This window comes from Polypterus senegalus, chromosome 2, assembly GCF_016835505.1.
Source record: "Polypterus senegalus isolate Bchr_013 chromosome 2, ASM1683550v1, whole genome shotgun sequence".
Classification (NCBI taxonomy): domain Eukaryota; kingdom Metazoa; phylum Chordata; class Cladistia; order Polypteriformes; family Polypteridae; genus Polypterus; species Polypterus senegalus.
The window spans coordinates 285162693-285185413 of NC_053155.1; the positions used below are offsets into that span (position 1 = coordinate 285162693).

General features: G+C 35.0%; 1 protein-coding gene across 2 annotated transcripts in view; it reads left to right on the plus strand.

Annotated features, from left to right (window-relative positions):
* Nucleotides 1-22721, plus strand: part of slco2b1 (solute carrier organic anion transporter family, member 2B1) — a 115418-nt gene that overhangs the window by 49046 nt on the left and 43651 nt on the right. For both annotated transcript variants that reach the window (XM_039745715.1, XM_039745714.1), the window contains exons 3-6: nt 2032-2169; nt 10633-10795; nt 21168-21344; nt 21568-21666. In XM_039745715.1, the coding sequence (XP_039601649.1) occupies nt 2032-2169; nt 10633-10795; nt 21168-21344; nt 21568-21666 (577 nt within the window). The remainder of the gene's footprint in view (nt 1-2031; nt 2170-10632; nt 10796-21167; nt 21345-21567; nt 21667-22721) is intronic.

The window sequence follows — 22721 nt, forward strand, 5'->3', positions numbered from 1 at the left end:
TGGACATTTCCTTTGGTTTTTAATTGGCAGTTTCTTATACATATTGGCAAAGTGATCTCAAAAGTGTACCTAACTTTGAAGCAGTAACTGTACACATGTACACACACAGAGGCTGATTTCCTGAAGCAGAAATAAATAACCACCATCAAAGAAGAATTCCACAGATTTGCAGGTTGGGCAATCAAATTTAAACAACTGTGGCACTTCTGAGAAATAATAACTGATAATAAATTTGCTGGTGAAACAAGCTGCCCACTGTTATTCTCTCTCTCAGCAGAGTCCCTCACCATTTAGAGAAATGCAACTAAGGAATCCACTCTTCTGCAGGTACCTATACCTGATATGCTTATTAATGTAGTTCAGGGATTTTTAATATCATTAATATTGTAAAAATGGAACACAATGCTTTCTTGAGGGCATATAACATTTCAAGAAAAATAATATCACCAGGGGCACATTGTGAATAATGCAATAGTTTACCACACAATGTTTACACAGATTTCACTGATTAACCATTGTACACATTCATTCTTTCTGTAATATTCCTCCATGTCATCGCCATTTCCTTAACAGCTGCTGCTCCTATTTTATCGGATGTACCGACATTTTTCATGCACAGCCACTATCACGTCTTGCTCTGCTGGCATTATGGTTGTCCACTGTTTTGCAAACTTGTAGTCCTTGGTTGATCAACTCTTCTGTGTGCGACTCATAAAGGCTTGTAAATTTTGCTATGAATGTGCATTTAATCTGGGATTGTGGGATTCAAATTCAGTGTTCTGGAGTATTCTAAGATCCAGGATTAACTAATCTCTTTCTGGAACAGACCCCAAATGCTGTGCTCTTCATTGTGTAACTATGTCTTATCTGGTCAAATAAAGTCAATCATAGGTCCCCATTCAAATCCCCTTTTAACTATAATGCCCATTTCAAGATGCAGTTAGGCTCAACAGATTACATTTCCTCTGCATCTATAGTGCGGCTGCTTAAAACATCAAATAATTACTTAACTGCTATTCGTTAAAGCACAACCAGATAAAAAGCAAAACAAACACTTCTAGAAAAATAGGTAAAAAGAACAAGATTTATGAATCAGTTTAGCTCACCTAAATATCAAACAGACTCCGCAGGAATCACCATTTTGCATCTACAGCACTGCTGATTCCAATATGGCAGAAAGAGAAAGTGTGAGAAAGAGAGAGCAAGAGCTAGACTCCTTAATAGAAAACATTTAGAACCAAATCTTGCAAATTCTTGCACATTAAATGAACATGTTACACACACAAGTAATAAACGAATGAGACGCAAGGCACACAATGCTTAAACAACAAGTGATGAGAGAGAGACTGAGAACCTGTGAAATGCTGACAGGCTACAGAAGAGTATGCCATTGCCTACACCTATCACTTCATTTACATTCATTCAGCATAGTACATGGCAAATCGCAAATTCAAGTTTTGCTTTGAGAAACTTTCTGGAATTATTATTTTTTAAAATATTTTTCATCCACAGTTGATTGATATAAAGATGTAGTATAAAAGTATTCAGTATTCAATTTCATAAAGTGACCGTATTCTTGAGTACAACTGAATCCAGAACACTTGCTTTGGTATTCTGGATGCATAACCCCGGTACTTGTATTCCGGTACAGCCCAAACCGTAACACCTAACCCTAATCCTTGGTATCTACGAGGTGTAAGTATTTCAAATTTGAATAAGCATTTACTGAATTACTTTGAAACAGATGATAAGTCAACTTCATATATACCATTTTTCACATAAGTTTATTTTAAACCCTATGAATGGGTTTTGATTAAAAAAAATCACAATTGATTTTCAGTAATCAGGATGTCTTTTAACATTGTTTAGCTCTGTTTTACATTGATAATTACATTTTCCTAGTAAGTGTGTCTGTAAAACTCTTTATACTACAATCCTGTTCATCATTCTATTTTAAATTATCATCTGCATTTGTTACAACAGGCTTATTTATACTTCCCATTTTTCTTTTTTTTTTTTAATTTTTTACAGTTTTTTGTATTTTGCCATGGACTTTTACAATTGGCCCAGCTTTTGGTCTCAAGCTATCTTAAAAGCTCAATTTCAACCATTGAGAAACGATATGGACTTTCCAGTCAAACCTCCGGATTGTTAGCATCTTTCAATGAGGTAAGAAATGTGCCCTTTTACTATAAGATTGGTTGTGATTTAATATGTATGTTTGTTTAGGAAGATAATAAATAAACAATCATTTTACTAATAATAATAAAGGAACACTACATGTGGTTTGTAGTGGTGGGTGTGAAAAATTTTTAATCTCATGTTTTTGAGGAGAAAGTACATTTCAAAGATTCTGATTGAACAGGACCAAATAGTGATCAACACTGGACAGTAGCAAACAATGTGAAAACGTCCATGGAAAAAAAGAACAAAAACCTTTGCATAACTCATGTTGCATAATTCTCATGTCTTCCATTCACAGTCTTAAAATTCTTAAAGGTCAAGCATTTTTTTTCTTAAATATTAATATTTACTTCCAATTCACAATACAAGATAAACAGGAAAGATGATTTCTCATAATACCTTGTTTTTGAACTGAAGGCAGAATTCTTGACCAATGAATGACAGGGAGAGGTGGATTCTTGACCAACAAATGAAGGGGCAGATCTTTAATTCAAAAGTACTGTATATGACTGAATTCTGTTGCTCTCAATTTAGCATTCTTCCCTACAATGTCAATAGAAGAGCAGTATCCTTTCCAGTCTCATCTCTAATTAAAGAAGGGGAGATTTCACTTCAACCATTACCACCAGTAGCAACAAATAAATCTGGGTATCAAATCTAATCATACTCGGTAGCAGGATGTTTGTCAGTTAAAAAATTGGATATTTTTTGTGAAATGAATAGGTACTGTATATACATGATTTTCATGCAAAACACAATTTTTTGTCATTAAAGAATCATTATTGTACATGTTGGCAGTGCAACTGGTCAAGCATGGCTCCCTAAGGCTCTGCCACAACAACGGGCCTGTGCCTAGTTTAAGCTACAACATAATTGTTTTGGCTGGCAGTAGACTCTGACTATATATCACTCCTGCACTAAATATACAATCCTGTACCCTCATAGCTCATTGTACTTTTTTGCATAATATGTTTCTATACATTTTCTTTGTGTAGTGAAGGGTGACAAAATCTACGTTGCTGACTCTGATTGTTGTGATATTATTAAATTCACTCACAAATAATCTGTGTGGGCTCACAAAACTGAAGAAAAGGCTACTACCTTTTAGATTCCATGAGTGCTCAAGTACGTGTGAATCTGCAACTGAAGAAGCAGGTTTCTGTCTTACATAAAGAAAAAATAAGCCTTCAAATTAAAAAAGAAACAATATTCAATCTCATGGAGCTAGAATAACAAAACAGTGTTATTGTAATATTTGCTGGCTTTAATCAAAAATTCAAAAAAGGAAAATCAATAATGAAGGAGGTGAAAAGGGATTGCCAGACAACAGGCAAGTTAAAGTTAATGAAATCAAGTCCAAAAAACAATATTCAGAATTTAATACAACAGCAGAAATTATAAACCAGAAAATCAAAACAATCGCTTACAGTATACACAAGGTTGATATCCAAATCCAAATGTTGAAGGGTAATTGAAAAACAGAAGTTAAAATAATGCCTAAGTAGGGCACAAGAGACTGACATCTCATTGTAAAGGCAACAAGTACTAAGTCAAAGAACTAAGAAATACATAATTAACATAATACTACAATAAAACCAACAAAATAATACTCAATGAGAAATACTAATAAATAAATGAAAAGCATACATAAACATACACTAAATAATAATTTGCAAAATATTGTTTCAGAGTCAACAATAAACAAACAAAAATAATGACGCTAGTGTTATGGAAAAGTCTGGGCTGTTACTTTGAGTGTGTATATAATGTAATGGTTTTGTATTGTTTGTATATTTTTTAAATGTTATTATTATTTTTTTTCTTTTGAGCTTTGGCGTAGATGATAACTGTAGTTTGTTATGATTCTTGCGTTATTTTTGTCTTGCTCGGATTTAGGATTTGCCTTTTTTATTTTTCTTGGTAAAGTTGTTTTTTTTTTTTTTTTTTTCTTGTTCTATTTTGATGAAATCTTTAAATTTGAAGAACTTGCTTTGTTTTATGTTGGGACAGAGTTTTCGTGGCTTCTCTCTTCTCAGTTTTTGTGAAAATTTTTGAACTTTTGTTATTTAACAGCCTGAGCCTCATTGCTGGGCCTTTGTATTGTGGAAGCCTGCTTTTTAGGTTTGGGGCCAGGCTGCCTGGGGTAATGGCAATCCAGTAAGTCCAGTGCCAAAAATGGGGCGGATCTGGCTTTTGCATGTTTGTTCCACTATTGTACTTTGAGTTGGTAGGATTTCATAACAGCTTCAGCTAGATGTTAAACCCTGCCTGTACCATAAGAGTCTGAATTATTTTTTGCTTTTTAAGCTTGTATTGTTTTTTGATATTTGGATTATTTTAAATTACTTTTATGACCTATTTTTTTTGTCTTTAGTATTTATTGTTATAAATTCTATAAAAAGAAAATGTACTTACATTGCATAATTATTGTGGCCATCTGAACTAAAGACAGCTTACCTTGTCATGCACCCTCTTCCATTACCAACAAATCTGTAGAAAAAAGCTTCATATACAATAATTGCACACAAAACCTGCATTTATGTCTTGTAAAAATATGGGTTGCAACTTTCTCTGGATAATGACATTGGTCACTCTATGCACAATCTTTATTATAATTATGAAAACTATTCTATTAAATGATTTTCCACTAAATTTTAGTAACCTTGATTAGAACACTTGCCAGGGCCTTAAAGTATATTATTCTAATCTTTGTTGATAGGAAGATTATACCTTTAGAACACCCTAAAAACTTTTTAGGGTATCAATTTGATCTCAGAGAGGACAGCACTTAATATTTGATACTTATTATGGATTAGACAATGCTGTTACCTATAACATCAGTGAGATACGTGGAAACCACATTATGTTTATGTTATATATTTGGCATATTTATGACAAGAAAAGGGTTTTAGTAATATCAATTCTATTTTTAACAAAAAAAAAACTGACTAAAATAATCTAATGACAGTCCATGAGTCCGATTAAAATAGCTAGAAGCAGCTGGTATTCCTTATTGCCACACACTAATATACTAGTTGATGCATTTGGATTTGTACTAGTAGACTTTAGTGGTTGCTCTTTGCATAAGGTGTTTTGCTTTGCCTTCAAATTTAATAAAATCACACACAGGTTATATATGTAGAGCTAATGCACATTTTTCAAAAACCCTTGCCTTGGTCAACTTTATCCAAAGGCAGTCAGGTCCAAAATCTTAGAATAATAAGAAAAATAAGAAAAACAATATTTCATTTCTATACTTTATAAAGTATATGACATTAATAGTTTCATCTTCTTTGGAAAATAAATTCACTTTCATCCCCAAAATCATTCATACTTTCTAAAAAAACCCCATTTAAATATCCTTAGTTAGTCTCCTTGCATGATTTAGTTTAGTCTTAGTAATTAATTAGAACAACATTCACCCATCTTGTCATCTTCCACATATTGCTACATACTGTGCATGGCTAAACTGAGTTGAATCCTGTCTCACTAGCACTGGTCAGAATGCAGGATGAACCCCAAACAAAAGTCTAGTCTTTGCAGGGCATGCTTACACTCACACATATTTACATACCACTCATGCCATTCATACTACTGGCCAGTCCGGAGCTGCTAATAAATGAATTCTGAATAACTTTGTGCACACACCATAAAAACAGTGGGATGAACTGGATCCAGTACTCTTAATACTGTGAGGCAGCAACTTTAATCACTTTGACCAAATGCTACATAAAAACACTTCTGATATTGTTAACTAACCTATTCATTAAATATGGAGATGATATGAGAACTACAGTACATTATGCAAATCTGACAACACGGTTAGTAAAGTTCTTTCAAACACAGGGTGCTATTTTGTCTCCTTGGCTATGGAAAAAGCTTAAGAACGACATTTTAAAAAGTTATAAATTCTGAAAAATCTCACAGAATTGTCTCATTTTGTGAATTGAAATGCTATAGACATAATGGGCTGGCCAGAGTCAATTTAATTTTCCTCAATAACCACATAGAGTTAGTTCCGTAAAATATTCAGGTCCACCTAATAGGTATAATCCACATATTATTCCTGGATCCAGTGACCAATTCTTTTCATATCATCTAACACCACCATCTTTCACATTTTCTTCTAAATGCCTCTTGGCCTTATTCCTACGTCACATCCATCTTGGTGTGCCTTTTCCATTAGACTATAACTGTGGACCTCCAGAGCTCCTCTCCATTGTGGAGGCTATCACTTTATATTATACGTGTCAGTGATAACACCTGGTTACACTTACAGTTAAGATTAGGGTTGTGGAGAGGGTTATCTGACTTAAGTCAAGTAAACCAAGTTGTAAAACCTGTAATCCAATTGGCAGTCCAAAAGTGAATTAAGGAGGCTGGAATCACATAGGACATCCCATCTTAAAGTTTTCTACTCCAACACCACTTTTGTGATGAGATACAAGGCCTTATTGAAATGACAAAAACCTTTACAAACACAAGGTAAGAAAAGATTATGCTCACCTTAAAACATTTGGCTTATCTTCAGAAAGTCAGACTCCTACAAGATATCTCAAGTGTACTGCAAAATAAATGTAAACAGGTTTGGTAAACCTCAAACAGCACTCCAATATAAACATAAAAAAATAAGCTTTTCTTGATTCAACAGAAAAATACTAAATCAAAAGATCACCTCCTATATTAGCTGCTCCATATTGCATTAGTCAAGCATAGTCTATTTTGCAAAATCTGGGATATATTGATCTTTTTTTAAACAGAGAATCATCATACTATTTTGCTAAAGGTGCTGTCACAACATACTGTACTGTAAACATAAAGAAGTTTAATATTTAGCAACTTTATTTTGGTTGGATTTCATCCATCTTGGCAGCTCTTCCATCTGGAACTTATTAAACATTACATTGACCTCACCGAAACAGGACCAGTTCCAACAAAGACTGTTAAGCACTGCCTCTTCTGAGAAGGATCTCTTACAGCGCTGCATATAAAAGTTAATAATGACAAAACATTATGTTTTGTAATGGTTGTATACACATGGATACTGTATATGGCACCTGCAGTGTATTTAACTTTTGAGTAAGAGATCATGATATAGCACCTGTGTCATGGTCCTGTAACGCATCATGTACATCAAGCCATGCACTAAAGTGTTTCCTAGCTCTTCAGTCAGGTGAACGAACCAACAAGGAGGAAAACTCCCCTTTTATGGCTTTTCCAGGGAGAGATTCCAGTTGCCCACTTTGCATCTCAAGACCACCTCTTGATGGCTGTGATTGGTCCATTTCGGTTTGCAGATCAGTTGCCTCATTTGACATATTCAATAGCGCTCTGACATTACATTTCTCCCTGGATTGTTTTGTAGATCAACCGGTTACTAGACCCATATATGTCAGGTCATTAGAGTATTTTAAAAGGCAATAGAGAATGGTTTTTAGTGTCCTTAAAAAGGTTCACGTTTCATTCTAACAACCACAAAATGTTAATAGGATACTTTCAGTAAATAGGAGCAAACATTAACTGGAACAGTAACAGTATCTTGACTAATATTTTAGTAAAAAAAAAGTATGTTCATTTCATCACTATGCTGTAAGTGAAAGAAAAATAATAGTGAACTCTTTAGTAACTCAACTTAAAAAACAAAGACACGTTTTAAATAGTTGAATTGATTGTTAAATTGCAATTAAACAAAATATTTATGTTCTTCTTAGAAATAAATTCCAGATATTCCTTTTGTATCATAATAATAAACATACAGAATTGTCAATTAACTAAATAGTTACATTCTGATTTTCTATCCTAAACAAACCTGTATTGTATATTATTCTAAAAATTCTGTTAGACATGTTATCAGGAAAATGTTGTTTCCTACTAGTTCAGAAAACATTTCTGGTTATAATGCAATTTTGGAATCGTGATATAGTGCGGGCCAACTGGAAATGACCTTCAGTGGAGTGTGATTACTCCTTTAAAAATTATTAACTAATTTGTAAACTAAATTTTTATTCATATAAAATAAATAAAAATGTACTTGTGTAATTATATTTTACTCATTAACACATTACAGTAATTTTAATTAATAAGCTATTGAAACATTAATGCTTCTTTTCATTCGTACATATTATTCATTTAATAGTTATTTTGGCAGAATCCAATCTAAAGTTGAAACTATTCTCCTGTTGTAAATGTTTGTAAAGGTTTATTACTAGTGAAAATAATGAAAGGTGTTATAAAGTTTTCACTTTTATCCTAAATTTCATCAATAAACTTTTTCTAGAACTTATTTAATTTAAATCTGAATTGTTCAAAAAGTTACAGAACAGATTTAATTATTGGTTTGAACTAATCTTATAAACTAAACATTATTTTTTTAATTTCCTTAGTTCTGGTATTGTTTAATGAAAATCAATCTGAAAACAGATCTATATAATGTTAAAAAAAAGTATTTCTGGAATAAAACCAGATGCATTATTAATGTTTAAACTTAAACAAGATTCCTGAAGAAGGAACCTGAACTGCCTTAAATACTTGCATATGTGTATACACAGTGGTACCTTGGTATACGTCCGCTTTGGAATAAGTCCAACTCGGTGTACGTCCTGTTTGGACATGAAAAATTTTGCTTACTATACGACCTTTGTCTGGAATACGACTCTCGCGCTACTCTTGTTGACCTCTCTCAAGACAAAGCCACGACTGCCCACGAGCGTCAGTACGCCAGTTGCTAGCATTCAGTGAACAACCCGCGCTATACCTCTTATGTGAACTTTCATGTGATTTTGTATTTTTTCATGTAAATTTGAATTGATTGTTGAAAAGTATGAAGGTGGCATGCGTATCTGGGACTTGGCTGCTGCATACCTTATGTCTACGATTGTGAAAAACAAAGACGTTATTAAAAAGTAAAGTGAGGTTAAATTTTCATTTATTTCATCTGATTGCTTTTGTATTTACTGTATGTAGTTTAGTATTAAGCAATGTTTAAATTATTTTATACAACCCCATCAATGTATAATTTGCCAATAAAAATAGGATTATTTTTTTCATGGGAACGGATTAATCATTTTCCCTTTATTTCTTATGGGAAATATTTGTTTGGTATACGTCCTGTTTGGTATAAGTCAAGGGATCTGGAAAGGATTAAGGATGTATACCGAGGTACCACTGTATATATACAGTATATACAAAGTATATATATATATACTTGTATATATATACTGTATGTATATACATATAGTAATGCTTTTAATTTACAGCTAATACCATTTAATGCATCATTAGTGGAAGTTATTTTAAGATTTTACACAATTTTGCAGTGTCAGGGATGCATTGACTTCACAGAAGGTTTGATTATTTCATCACAGCCTTTACTCCATAGTTTGATTACTGGCTGGAATGCCATCTTCATGGAGTTTGCATGACCTAACTGTGTTCACAGGAACTACCTCTTTGACTGCTGTTTCATTCCTTACAGGGGTGTCGAACTCCAGTCCTGTAGTCCAGTGGCTGCAGGTTTTTATTCTAACCATCTTCTTAATTATTGACCAGTTTTTGATGCTAATTAACTTCTTTAGCCTCAACTTTAATCAGCTTGACTCAGGCCTCTTGGTTGTTTTTTCCTTAATTAGCAGCCGGACAGTAATGAGACAAAAAACAAGTAGTACATGACCAGCTCACCTGTACCCATCAAACAAAATCTGAAAATAAAGATGAAGGTCTCAGTAAGGTTGATCCGTCAGGTTACCAAAACATTTTAGGAGTTCTTAGAAAAAAACACAATACCAACAGTTTTGGAAATGTCTGCTGTGGCAAAAAGAGAGCAGCAACAAGCCATAGAATTGAATAACGGATTTAATTAACAGCAAGAATCAGCTTCTCATTAAGGAACCTGGTTGGAGTTTGAAGCCCCAATTTAGCTGGTTATCTGTTGGCTCGCTTAACGTCTCATTTCTGTTTGGCTGTCATTTAATACTTAAGACTTAATCCTTAAAAACAGGGCTATTAAAATAGAGGGAAAAGAAGTTAATTAGCAGTGAAAACTGGACACTGATTAGGAAAAGGTTTAGAAAGAAAACTTCCACCTGCTGTGGCCCTCCAGGCCTGGAGTTTGACACCTGTGCCTTAGAACATGCTGTTTGGTTGAATGACACCTCTAAAATGTGTGTGTGTGTGCATAAGTGAACTCTGGAAATGACTATTAGCACATCCATAGATGGTTTCAAAGCTCCCAGGATAAGATCTGGTTCTTCACAACTCTATGAAATATACTGGTTCAGAAAATGGATAGATAGGCCATAATATCTATTTTCTAGTCAAAAAAAGAAATGCATTGCATATGTTCTGAAAAGCAAATGTATTGTACTCTTAATTAACAGAAAAATTAGAAATGCAAAACATGAATAATAAACATGGTATTTTTCTCACATTTATTCTACTTAATATTCTCAGGTTGGAAATACAATACTTATAGTATTTGTGAGCTTCTTTGGAAGCAGAGTACATAGACCTCGTTTCATAGGTGGTGGTGCTCTGATTGCAAGTATTGCTGGGTTCCTGATGGCTTTACCTCATCTCGTAACTGGTCATTATGAATATGATCGCTCATTTACAAGTAAGTTGTTGATATATATTTTTTAATTATTATATCTGTTATAATAACTAATGAAAGAAATTTAATAGTCATAGCAGCAATATAATGGCTGTGTTTCAACTCTTTCTGCCTTTTGTTGTTGAAAAACTAATGTTTAACAGTGCAGCATGTTCCAAATGAAAAGAAACAGATTTCACAATCAGCATGTCTGTTCATATTTACTTTACCAGCAACTTTTAAATATGTGTATAATGCCAAAAAAAAGTCAGAATGATGAGTGCCTCTGTCACACAAAATTAATTACACTCTAAAAAATAAAAGTGAAACATAGAGGCACTTAGGCATCAGCAAGCATGCACCAGAGTACAAATAAAGAGAAGGCATACACTGTATATGTGGGGGTGGGATAGTCATGGAAAGAAACATAAGAAGTGTAGACGTCACAGTTGGTGTAAAACATAAAAAAGAGTTTAAAGAATGGCTTAATTAAATTCTGCTTTCTTAGGTTTATTTGAACCATTGTGATTAATTTTTCATTTGGCTTGAAGAAATTTTTCCAATCATTTCAATATAAATATCAATTACATTTATTATTGCACCATTTCAGACAGATAGACAAGACTTTATCTGTCCCTAAGGGGAAATTAAAACTTCTAACTTGGATAATAATTGAGCTACTGCAGTCTAATAAAAAGGTTGTAGGTGGGAGTATGATAGATGTGATCAGTTGTGCCACAGGTTTATATTTAAATGCATTTAACATTTGAATAGAACACTCCCAGCTTGTTTTGCCCACAGAAGTAACATGCTGATAGATGTTTGTTCCTTCCAAAGTTCCCAAGCCTGAAATCACCAGCATTCTACGGTCAGAATGTTTTATGATTAGAGTGTTGACAACAGAGGAAATTATTTATGTTGCACAATTAATTAACAATAATAAGAATGATGTAACTTGCCTCCCTAGGCAGTTACATGGACATTTCAGTCAGTATTTCAATGTTTTAATTACATAGTTTAGTTCTAATTGTATAGTGCTCGTTTTTTTCTTACAATTGTTCATTCACATAGAGGTTCAGTTCCACACCCTGCCTCTGCCACTTTGTCTGATTGTATCAGATGAAATATGTCCAATGTTAAAAAGTGTCTTAAATAAGAAATTTAATTCAATTTTTTGCATTACACAAAATGTCACAGTACCTGAACTCACCATGACTCACTGTGACAGTTCATCAATGTTATTTAAAAGCGATCGAACATTCCTTATTACATAGAGGCAGGCCAGATCTGAAACCTTTACTTTTATCCTCACTCCAGTAAGGTGTAACAGAGCTTCTTCGGCAGTAGTGATCATATTATAATGTCTTATATCAGGGATCTCAAACTCCAGTCTTGGAGGTATGCAGAGGATGCAGGTTTTCATTCTAACCCTTTTTTTAATTTGTGACCTGTTTTTGGTGGTAATTAACCTCTTTTGAATTAATTTTAATTGACTTATTTTTAAAGATTTGTTTCCCTGAATCAATGGACAATTGCCAATAAAAACAGTTAATTTTACAAGTTTGAAAGGCATTTTATTAATAAAGGAATCAAAGGATAAATCTTAAATTTAATTAATGTGAACATTGAGATTGTTTTTCAGCACATATGAGATTCATGCGAGGATCAATTTTCGTAAGACAGACGCGCATTTCCTTGTCGATCAGTTGAAGTCTCTCTCGTTTCTTAGACTTCATTTCCGTATCCGTACAGTGAGCGAGATCTTTTAACAACAAGACTTTTTAAGTCTCACGAGATATGTTTTTGACACCGCTAGTGTTGATATTATGATGAATGGTGAACAGCGAAAATCTTAACTTGCATTCAAAATAAATACATTTATTTATTCAACAACCTGATTAACCGTAAATAAAATATATTTTTTTAAACATTATCTTTTTAATCAACCAAAAGTTCAAAAACACTAGCAATTTTAAATATTTTACAAAAGTTTTCGTGGCACCCCTAGAAAATTCCACGGCGCAACAGTGCAGCACGGCGCGTTGCCCGACAATGATGTAGACCAACAAACTCTCGTAAAATAAGTGAGAAGAATTCTCAACCAATATTACAATGGACACTGTTTTGGTCATTCCCATCTTCAGCAGTCCTGCTTCTTAAGCTAGAAACGTGATGTCATCAATGCTAAAGAACAGGCCATTTTTGTTTGACTCACCTTAAACTCACACATGGTGTTGCTTACATGTGCTGTGATGATCCCAAAGAAGCTATGGGGATCATCGTAGCACATGTTGTACAATAGTTTTTCATAGGGTGTCAGTTGGAGAGCAGCTTTTTAAACTCTTCTATGCTGAATATATTATATCTATACTAATAAAAGGCAAAGCCCTCACTCACTCACTCACTCACTCATCACTAATTCTCCAACTTCCCGTGTAGATAGAAGGCTGGAATTTGGCAGGCTTATTCCTTACAGCTTACTTACAAAAGTTAAGCAGGTTTCATTTCAAACTTCTACACATAATGTCGACAACATCCGCCATGTTGAACTTTCTTATTTACGGCCCAATCTTCACGAAATTTGGTAGGCGGCTTTCCTGCACTAACCGAAACCGATGTTCGTACTTATTTCGATGGTATGATGCCACTGTCGGCCGCCATATTAAACTTTCCAATGTCACTAATTCTCCAACTTCCTGTGTAGGTAGAAGGCTGACCCCATCTTCACGAAATTTGGTAGGCGGCTTCCCTGCGCTAACCAAAACCGATGTACGTACTTATTTCGATGGTATGACGCCACTGTTGCCCGCCATATTGAACTTCCCCAACATCACTAATACTCCAACTTCCCGTGTAGGTAGAAGGCTGAAATTTGGCAGGCTCATTCCTTACAGCTTACTTACAACAGTTAAGCAGGTTTCATTTCGAAATTCTACGCATAACGGTCATAACGGTTGACAATGTTCGCCATGTTGAACTTTCTTATTTATGGCCCCATCTTCACGAAATTTGGTAGGCGGGCTTCCCTGCGCTAACCGAAACCAATGTACTTACTTATTTCGGTGGTATGATGCCACTGTCGGCCGCCATATTGAACTTTTCAACGGTCTTTGTTACTTATGGGACCATCTTCAAGAAATTTGGTACGCGGGTTCCCAACGCTAACTGAATCCTACTTACGTACATATATACGTCCATAGCCTGCAGCTCGGTCACCGTGTGAGGCGGCGTTGGGATTCACGTCTCCCTGTTGATAACTACAGCCTTTTTATTTAATCCACGGCTTCTCCACTGTTTTATTGTTCGTTTATTATGATTATAGTTATTGATTAGGTATTTTAGACTTACTTTACATTGTTCAGGTATCCATTTCCTTTATCTTGCCAACCGTACCCCCATCAATATGTCTATCGAGGTGATCACCATCAATCAAAGAACTGTCACTTACCGAGTGGTTTCCATGCCCAGAGATGCCACCTACCTTTTCCATTTTCTGTGTTACATATTGCACGGCCATATCAGGCTCACTCTTGATATCCAGAGGAACATTGTGTCTTATGTATTAAATGACTGGGACAGGTTCAAGGTGTGGACTGATGATGGTACAGAAGATAATTATACTACACAGGAGCACTATAAGAGTGAAATGCTTAAGCCCTTCACCTATGGTTCTGCATGTGAGTTGATGGCTGCCGCTGAATTGTTCAGTTGTCTCTTTCAAGTGTACCAAAATAGCCAAATATTTTACACCTTTCCACAACTGCCAATGCCTCTTAAACATCTTAGACTCAGAGGTGATGATTTCAGTAGTGGACACTTTGATGTTTATGAATGTTTAAACTCTCAAAAGCTGAATGTGAAGTTATCGATGAAACCGGTTGTAAACTTACAACGCTTGACAGATGCCGAATGTCTCTTCAACACAAGTCCTACAAATACTGTCGTAATTGAAACAAACCAAGAAACTCAAACCGATTATGACAGCAGCAGATTGCTTTTCACATGGCCAACTGTATGTTGCATGCTCAAGAGTAAGCTCAGTGCACAGCTTGGTCATATTATAACTGGAGGGCCGAACTGACAATATGGTATACGAAGAGATCCTTTAACAAATAATTATTGATATATTTTCCCTCAGTTTAAAAAGGTTTAATTTTCTTCTTAATAAGCTTGGGTATTTTGCTCTATATATATATATATAATATATATATATATATATATATATATATATATATATATAGATATATAGATATATATAGAGAGAGAGAGAGAGAGAGAGAGAGAGAGAGAGAGAGAGAGAGAGATAACAGTGACAAAACAATTACATTGATTACATTGACAATCATGTTACGTTATTTTCAAAATGTTTCCTTTTCTTTTTCATTACTTCTTTAACACACTACTTCTCTGCTGCAAAGCGCGGGTATTTTGCTAGTACTGTACATATGGGCAATGCTTTCTGTTTCTTATTATTTCAGTGGTAAAAGCCTAAATGTTTTTATTGTACTAACCCTTTTTTACTGTTCTTTTGTGTTACTTCTTGTGGTCTATTCACAAAGAAGCAGGGGGAAGGTGCCAAGTTAGCACAAGTTCTTTTTTCTGTAGTTTTACTTGCTGTTCTTTACTATTTGTTATATGCAGACTTGAAATACTGGAGCTGATGGAGGGTATTTGTACTACGTAGAATAAGGTTGTGCTGAGAATGGTGCTGGTCTTCGAAGGGTGTAGGAGTGACTATGCTCTGCTAATTTAATGTTTATGTCTAATACCTGGGTTGGTGGCAGGTTAGGGGTTGGCAGTGTGTCATTATTATATTTTTTTTCTCTCTTTTTTATACTAAGTTTTCTAATATCTTCTGATGTTACTGATTTCTAATTGCCTCTTGGAATTTTATGGTCTGCTTGGGTTTAAATGCAAAAAGGGCTTATGTTATGTAATTTCTACAGCATTAAAAGGTAGATGTCGCTCTCCTACAAAAAGTCCAAACTCTTATAATGTGACTCTGAGGTGTAATAGATACTACAGTGTGGTGGCTTCTACATCTGCTATCTCTAGGAAACATGGTGTACAAATACTTGCACATCACACCACCAGGATGAAAAAACAGACTCCTGTGATAATGATTTTGGGAGTTTTTTATGTTCTAACTGATTCTGGAGGGAAGAGAAGAAAACTGCATTTTCCTGTCTATATGATCTGATTCCTTATCAGACTACATAATCTCTTTATGTAACTAACAATATTTTTTAAATAAATGACTTTGAGTTAATTTTTGATGTAAACATTAATGCATACTTGAACTCTCTCCTTGACAGACCTCCAATCCCATGTCATCAACGTATTCCCCATTCAACCCGATCTCTTTGTAAATATATTAAAACCTTAACCTACTTGATTAATTTCACTTGGCTAATTTTCCTCACCTCAGGTTTTCTCCTATGAAACCCTTTGTCATCATAGTCAGTCTCCTCTGGACTATATATTTTTCTCTCAACTGTTAGCACCAAGAACCCCGTTCCCCCAAGCAGAACTTTCCTTTATCACTGGGAAGCTACCTCTTTTCTGGATATTACTCTTCATATTAATCTTTTTCTCATTCAGCCACATGTTTGACTAGAGATGCAGAGAAGACATTCGATCTGATGAGTCTGGATTTTCTAAGGCCATGTATTCAATAGGATTTGGGGCACATTTCATCAGTATGAATTTACCATTATATTAATCAGCCATGGTGGTAGTTCTTACTAATATGAATATCTTTCTCCTTTTCCTACTTTTTAAATAATACCCTATCTCCACTGCAGTCTTTTCCTTGAGTCCTTGGCAGTTACCTTGTGAATGCTTGAGCTGGTCACCCCAGTTTCATTACACTGGGTAACACTATCTGTATGATCTTCCCCATATTCAAAAATTATTTGATTCCTATGATTGCCTCTCAAGATGAATTGGTCTACATCTGGTGTTTTTCACTGACTTTTTAAGTAGTGCTTCTTTTTATTCCCTATATTTCATTAATCTGGTATTTAGGTGTATATGTCTCCCTGTTATTTAAAAAAATGGGCCTTTGATGATTTATGTGCAAGCAATGTGTCATAAGTAAGAACAGTATCTTGTCCCCTTGCCTGGCAAACTTTTACCCTATATTTCACAACCATGTTTTACACATTGATGGTAATCCAACATTTCCTTCTAGCTCCATGCCTGTAAGGGCACCCATACTTCTCTATTCTCCGTTCTTGCTTTTTCAATTATCTTCAACTTTGGTCTGCTTTAAAAGCATATGGGAGTTCATTTTCATTTGTTTCTTACATTCTACTCTTTGTATTGATTTTCACTCACAAAATTTGTAGTTGGAAATCTGTGTCAAATTTATATGCACCATTATGTAAGGCACCTTATCATTCACTAATGAATAAACTGATGCATCAGAGGGAAATCTCCTCTGTCCTTTCTATTGCCTGGACATCAGTTTTTTAAAAAAAACTCTTTGGTGTTGAGGCATCCAAATTATCAGTCAAAACAATTCAAATGTGTTCATAGTTTACATTCTACCCCACATAAACAATATACTTTAGTATCTCTGACCTTAACATACATTTTTCCCCTTAACTACCCAGGATACATTTACGCATGTTTTAGAGTTTAGGTTTTAGTCTGACATATTAAAGTTTCTTGCATTTATTGCACACTACTATTTCCTATTCTTTCTCACATCTTTTTTACTACAAGACCTTTCATTGCTTCTGGTATCCAGCATGAGGCTTTTTGCCTTAGGTACAATTAATGCAAAACATTCCATGACCTTGTTGTAAATCTGCCCTTTCTCTCACAGCCATGAAACCTTCCTTTCTGAATTTAACTCTATTGGAACTTTTCACGGGCTTCTGGCACTTACACTGATGAACGGTCTGATATGATAAAATGTGTGTCCTGAGATTCTTGTCATGGCCCTGTCACCACTTCTCCTCTGTTGGTCCAGAATATTTTTGGAATTGTATGACCAGGTATAAGTCAGTGATTATACATTAGAACTGTCTCATCAGGCCATTTAAATCTAAAAAAGGTTAACCTCCTAGCTAAAACACTTGACATTGGCAACCAATATATCTCAACAGTTTTCAATAGTAGTTGATTATTTCAAAATATTTTTTTGAATCATATTTCCCAGCCATAGTAATCCCTGGCTACTTCCTCACATAATCTTTTAAGACAGCAGCTGCATGCCCTCAGGGAATACAAGGCTATTGAATATAAGTACATAATCATGTTTGTTCATGTCTGTCATGAATTGAGAAAAATCTATTTGAAGGGAAATCAGGGCACTATTTTAATATTCTTGAAGACCAAATATTAGTTATGAATAATGTCACAAGACATTTGGAAAAGTAAAAATAAGCAACATATGACCCATTCATTTAACATATATATGAAATGGCTGAAATGAAATAATATAAATGGCAATAGTATAAATATTTCTTTCAGTATGTATTCAACTGTATGTCATACTCATTATTTAGAACTGCGTAATTGTATTGATTTGTAGCGACTTTCCCAGAGAACAACATAATACCAAACAAAATAGTATAAGACAGAGAGCAGAGGAAGTCAAAACCAAATATGCAAACAATAAATGGATGTTTGGCCCTTTTGAAACAATTATATTGTGCTCTCACACAGAATTATATCACTTACATGGCAATACAGCTTTCTCTGTTCATTGTATTTTTTCTATTACACTGTCCTTCACATTCCTTCACCTACCAGTTCCTCTGTCTACTGTTCTTCCTTTCCGATGAGCACCTGCCCTAGTTTTTGGAAGGGTTGTGCCATGAATGCATAATTTAGGAGTGAGTCAAGAATGTGTTCACTCCCAAGATTTTCCCTACCAAATGAGTGCTAAGACCTTGTCCCGTTTCTACTGACTGTAGTTCTCTGTGATTGCCTGAATATAAACTTATAAACATAAAGATTTCAACCCTGTGGATTCTAACACTGAGGTGAATAGATGTATGTTGAGTTTACATTCAGCTACCAGTTTATGAAGTTATGGTTGCATTGGTTAGGACACCCTTTTGTCTCCAAAACTGCCTGTCTTTTTAAAGGTATTAGATTCAACACGATTCTGAAACCATTCCCTAGGGATTTGGAATTATGCTGATTTAATAACATTGTGCAGTCCATGAACATCTTCTTGCTTCATTTTCAATTTCACCTCATCCCAATGATCCTCTATCGGCAGGGTCTTACAGTAAACTTAAGGCAATGTAATACTCGTAGAGCCAGCTTCCAATGATGCAAGCTTTGTAAATTGGCTTATTGCCCTGATGGAGATATGTAGGTGAACATGGTCAGCAACAACACTTTTGTAAACCATGACATTCAGATGATGCTCAGTTGGTAATAAAAGGCTTATTGTATGTCAAGACACCTTCCCCAACACCCACATCACAGCCAACCTAAAATGTTGTCACAAGAAAGGACAGATTTATGCTGTTTACCCCAAATTCTGACTGTATCATCTGAATGTTGCAGCAGAATTCAGTTTCACTTGAAGATTTGATTCTTTTTCCATTCATTCATGTAACAAAAATGTTGTAAAGAGATGTTATTTCAGAATAGAGAGAATTGGTGTCTTTTCTGCTAGGTTGAATGTGTCTAGTCACTGTTCTGTAGCTCTTGTCAATAACAAGGTGTTTCCACACACAATTACCATTCATGGTGTTTTGTTTACCCCACCATTCTCTGTAAACTCTACAAACTGTAATACATTTAAACCCCGGCAGCTGTTTATGAGATGCAGGAACCTAGATGTCTTACATAAATAACCATATCATGGGCAAAGTCACTTAGATCACATGTCTTACCAATTTTAGCTAACAGTATCTTAATGTAGCCTACTTGTCATGTTTAGATGCTATATACAGTATATTATATATATAGATATACCAATAATGGCGTACTGCACGATAACATGCAGTGAATACACTTGACGTGAGCATTCCTAGTTTCAGACTCTTTCTCTGTCTCTGTTTAGCATTCGTTTTCTCAGAGGTTGATGCACTTGCTGCTTCCTGAGCAGCTCTTCATTTCTCCCCACTAGCGGCCCGCTGCTTCTCTTCTTTCATCTGCATCTTTTTGCGTTAAAAGTGATCAAGTTAGTTTTTGTGTTGCAATTACTTAAGTTCGTTTTCTTTCATTTTTCAGTTAAGCTGGCACTTAAGTCTGCCTCAAGAAAGATATGAAGAGGTAGGGGAACTGACCGCGAAGGTGGTAGGGAATGAGAACGGCGCCCATACGCCCGACCACCCTACTGCGCGCTGCAGAGAGTTGTTTCTACAATAAACGAAAAATTAAAAGAGTAATAAAAATCCTCATCCTGAAAGCGGATAGTAGATGTCATGTAGTATATGTGTACCAAATTTCAAGTCAATAGGTGAAACGGTTTGCAAGCTACAGGTGATTTAAAATCCTGGACAGACAAACAGCCACGGTAGCATATTATATAAGAAGATATATACAGTATATATATATATATATATATATATATATATATATATATATATATATATATATATATATATATATATATATGGAAGCAAAGGTCTATGATATGGTTTGCATATTTGTAGTTGGAGATCCACAAAGGGAGACAATGAATCACATATCATAATGTACTTTTTATTCCTGAGCTTTCAGCTTCTGCCAGCAGCCGTCATCAGAGGATAATGATTAGACTTACAAGATTTAAAGGCAATATATAGCAAAATTAGTTAGTTACGGTAATGAGGTGGGGTTAGGAGGGTGTTGGTTATAGTTTTATTTATTATGAGGATGTTCTTCTTCTTAAGTTTGCATATGCTGGGTTCATGTACAAATGTCTGTTAATGGCGTTTTCGTTTGATTGTCAAGATTCAGCCAGCTCTCTGGCACTTTTAGTACTGGCCTTAAATCTTACTTGTACATTGTCCCAGTTAAATGTGTGTCCGGTTGAATTTGTGTGCGTATAAATCAGTCATTGTGAATCCTTCCTTTTGACGACATTTTGATGCTCCTGTATACATGATGCGATTCTTTTTGACGTTTGTCCTATGTATACAGCTGAACAAGAACTGCATGGATAAACTTAAAAAAAAAAAAAGTAATATATATTACTTCAAATGTCAGAAAGAATCGCAACACGTATACAGGAGCATCAAAATGCCGTCAAAAGGAAGAACTATATATATATATATTTTTATTTTTTTTTTCCAGTTAGAACCACATAATTGGAAGAAGGAGACTCTGTGTTACAAGTATCTATACCTAATAAAAGGGCCACTGACTTTATATGAGAGAGTAATGTGTATATTCTTCATTCCTTATGGCTAACTTTGAAATCATGTTTGTCAATTTACAGATGTTCCCCAAAATCAATCTGACCCAAAAAATGGAATGGAAAATGAACGGCAAACTGTTCTGGCAATTATGTTTATAGGGCAACTTCTTTTAGGAATTGGAGGGGTGCCCATCCAGCCTTTTGGAATTTCATATATTGATGACTATGCAAGTGAAAGAAACTCTCCACTCTACATTGGTAAATTTTATTTGCATACTTCTTCACAATTTGAGCAGTTTATAATTAATGATTTATTCTACATTAAGCAGGATTCTCAAAGACTAGTTAAAATGATATTTTTTACAATTTCTCTGTGAATATTACTAGTGTTGAAATGTTTATTCTTTGTTTACGTTGTAACTTATTTAAATATTTATTGCATATTGTGTCAACAAATTATTTCTTGTCTTGCTTTGTTCAGGTATCCTATTCTCAATTACAGTTCTTGGTCCAGCTCTTGCATTTATGTTAGGATCAGTTATGTTGCGATTTTATGTTGACATAGACAAGTTTAAAAAGGGTAAGTAAATTTATCCTAACCTTTGTACTCTTCTTTGAATATATTTTTAAAAAGAGGACTAGGATATGGCAATGGGTAATCTAAAACAGAATGAAGAAATAGTAGTTGCTGCAAGTCCAGTTGCTTCCTCCAGTGAGATAGCCAAAGCAATGATAACACAATTCCACAACTTCCAGACTTAGTCACTGTTTATTCTTGGAGTATGGGAATTTACAGAACTAGAGAAAGTGACAGTATTCCTTTTCAGATGCCTTCTTGTCCATTCTAGGAAGGAAAATAGATGTTCTGTTAAAGCTTGTCTCTTTCTCCCTGATTTGGCCTTCACATTGAACCTCATAAAACACTCGCCATACTCACATGGTTGACAATATATACTGTACTGTTTTAATAATAGGGCAACACAGTGGTGCAGTGGTAGCGCTGCTGCCTCGCAGTAAGGAGACCTGGGTTCACTTCCCAGGTCCTCCCTGCGTGGAGTTTGTATGTTCTCCCCGTGTCTGCGTGGGTTTCCTCCTGCGCTTCAGTTTCCTCCCACAGTCCAAAGATATGCAGGTGATCCTAAATTGTCCCTAGCGTGTGCTTGGTTGTATGTGTGTGCCCTGTGGTGGGCTGGCACCCTGCTCAGAATTTGTTCCTGCCTTGCACCCTGTGCTGGCTGGGATTGGCTCCAGCAGACCGTGACCCTGTGTTAGGATATAGCAGGTTGGATAATGGATGGATGGATGTTTTAATAATATTACACTGTACAGTTCCACTATGTGTCATGTAATCCAATGGCCCAGATAATTAAAAAATAAATGATTTCAGTCATATCTGCACTTATATTATTCGGCATACTGAATATCACTAAACAGTGGGTTAATATTTACAGACTTATTTTTAGATGGGGCACCATATTACAAGGCACATTCAGGCAAACTGGGAAGTTTTAGCACTGCTGATTAACCAAACCTGCAAATCTTTGGGATGGGAAAGAAAATGAAATTACCTAGGGGGTGGGGATGGGGGTAAACCTGCAGACATTTGATGTATGTGTAAAGACCAGATACATACTG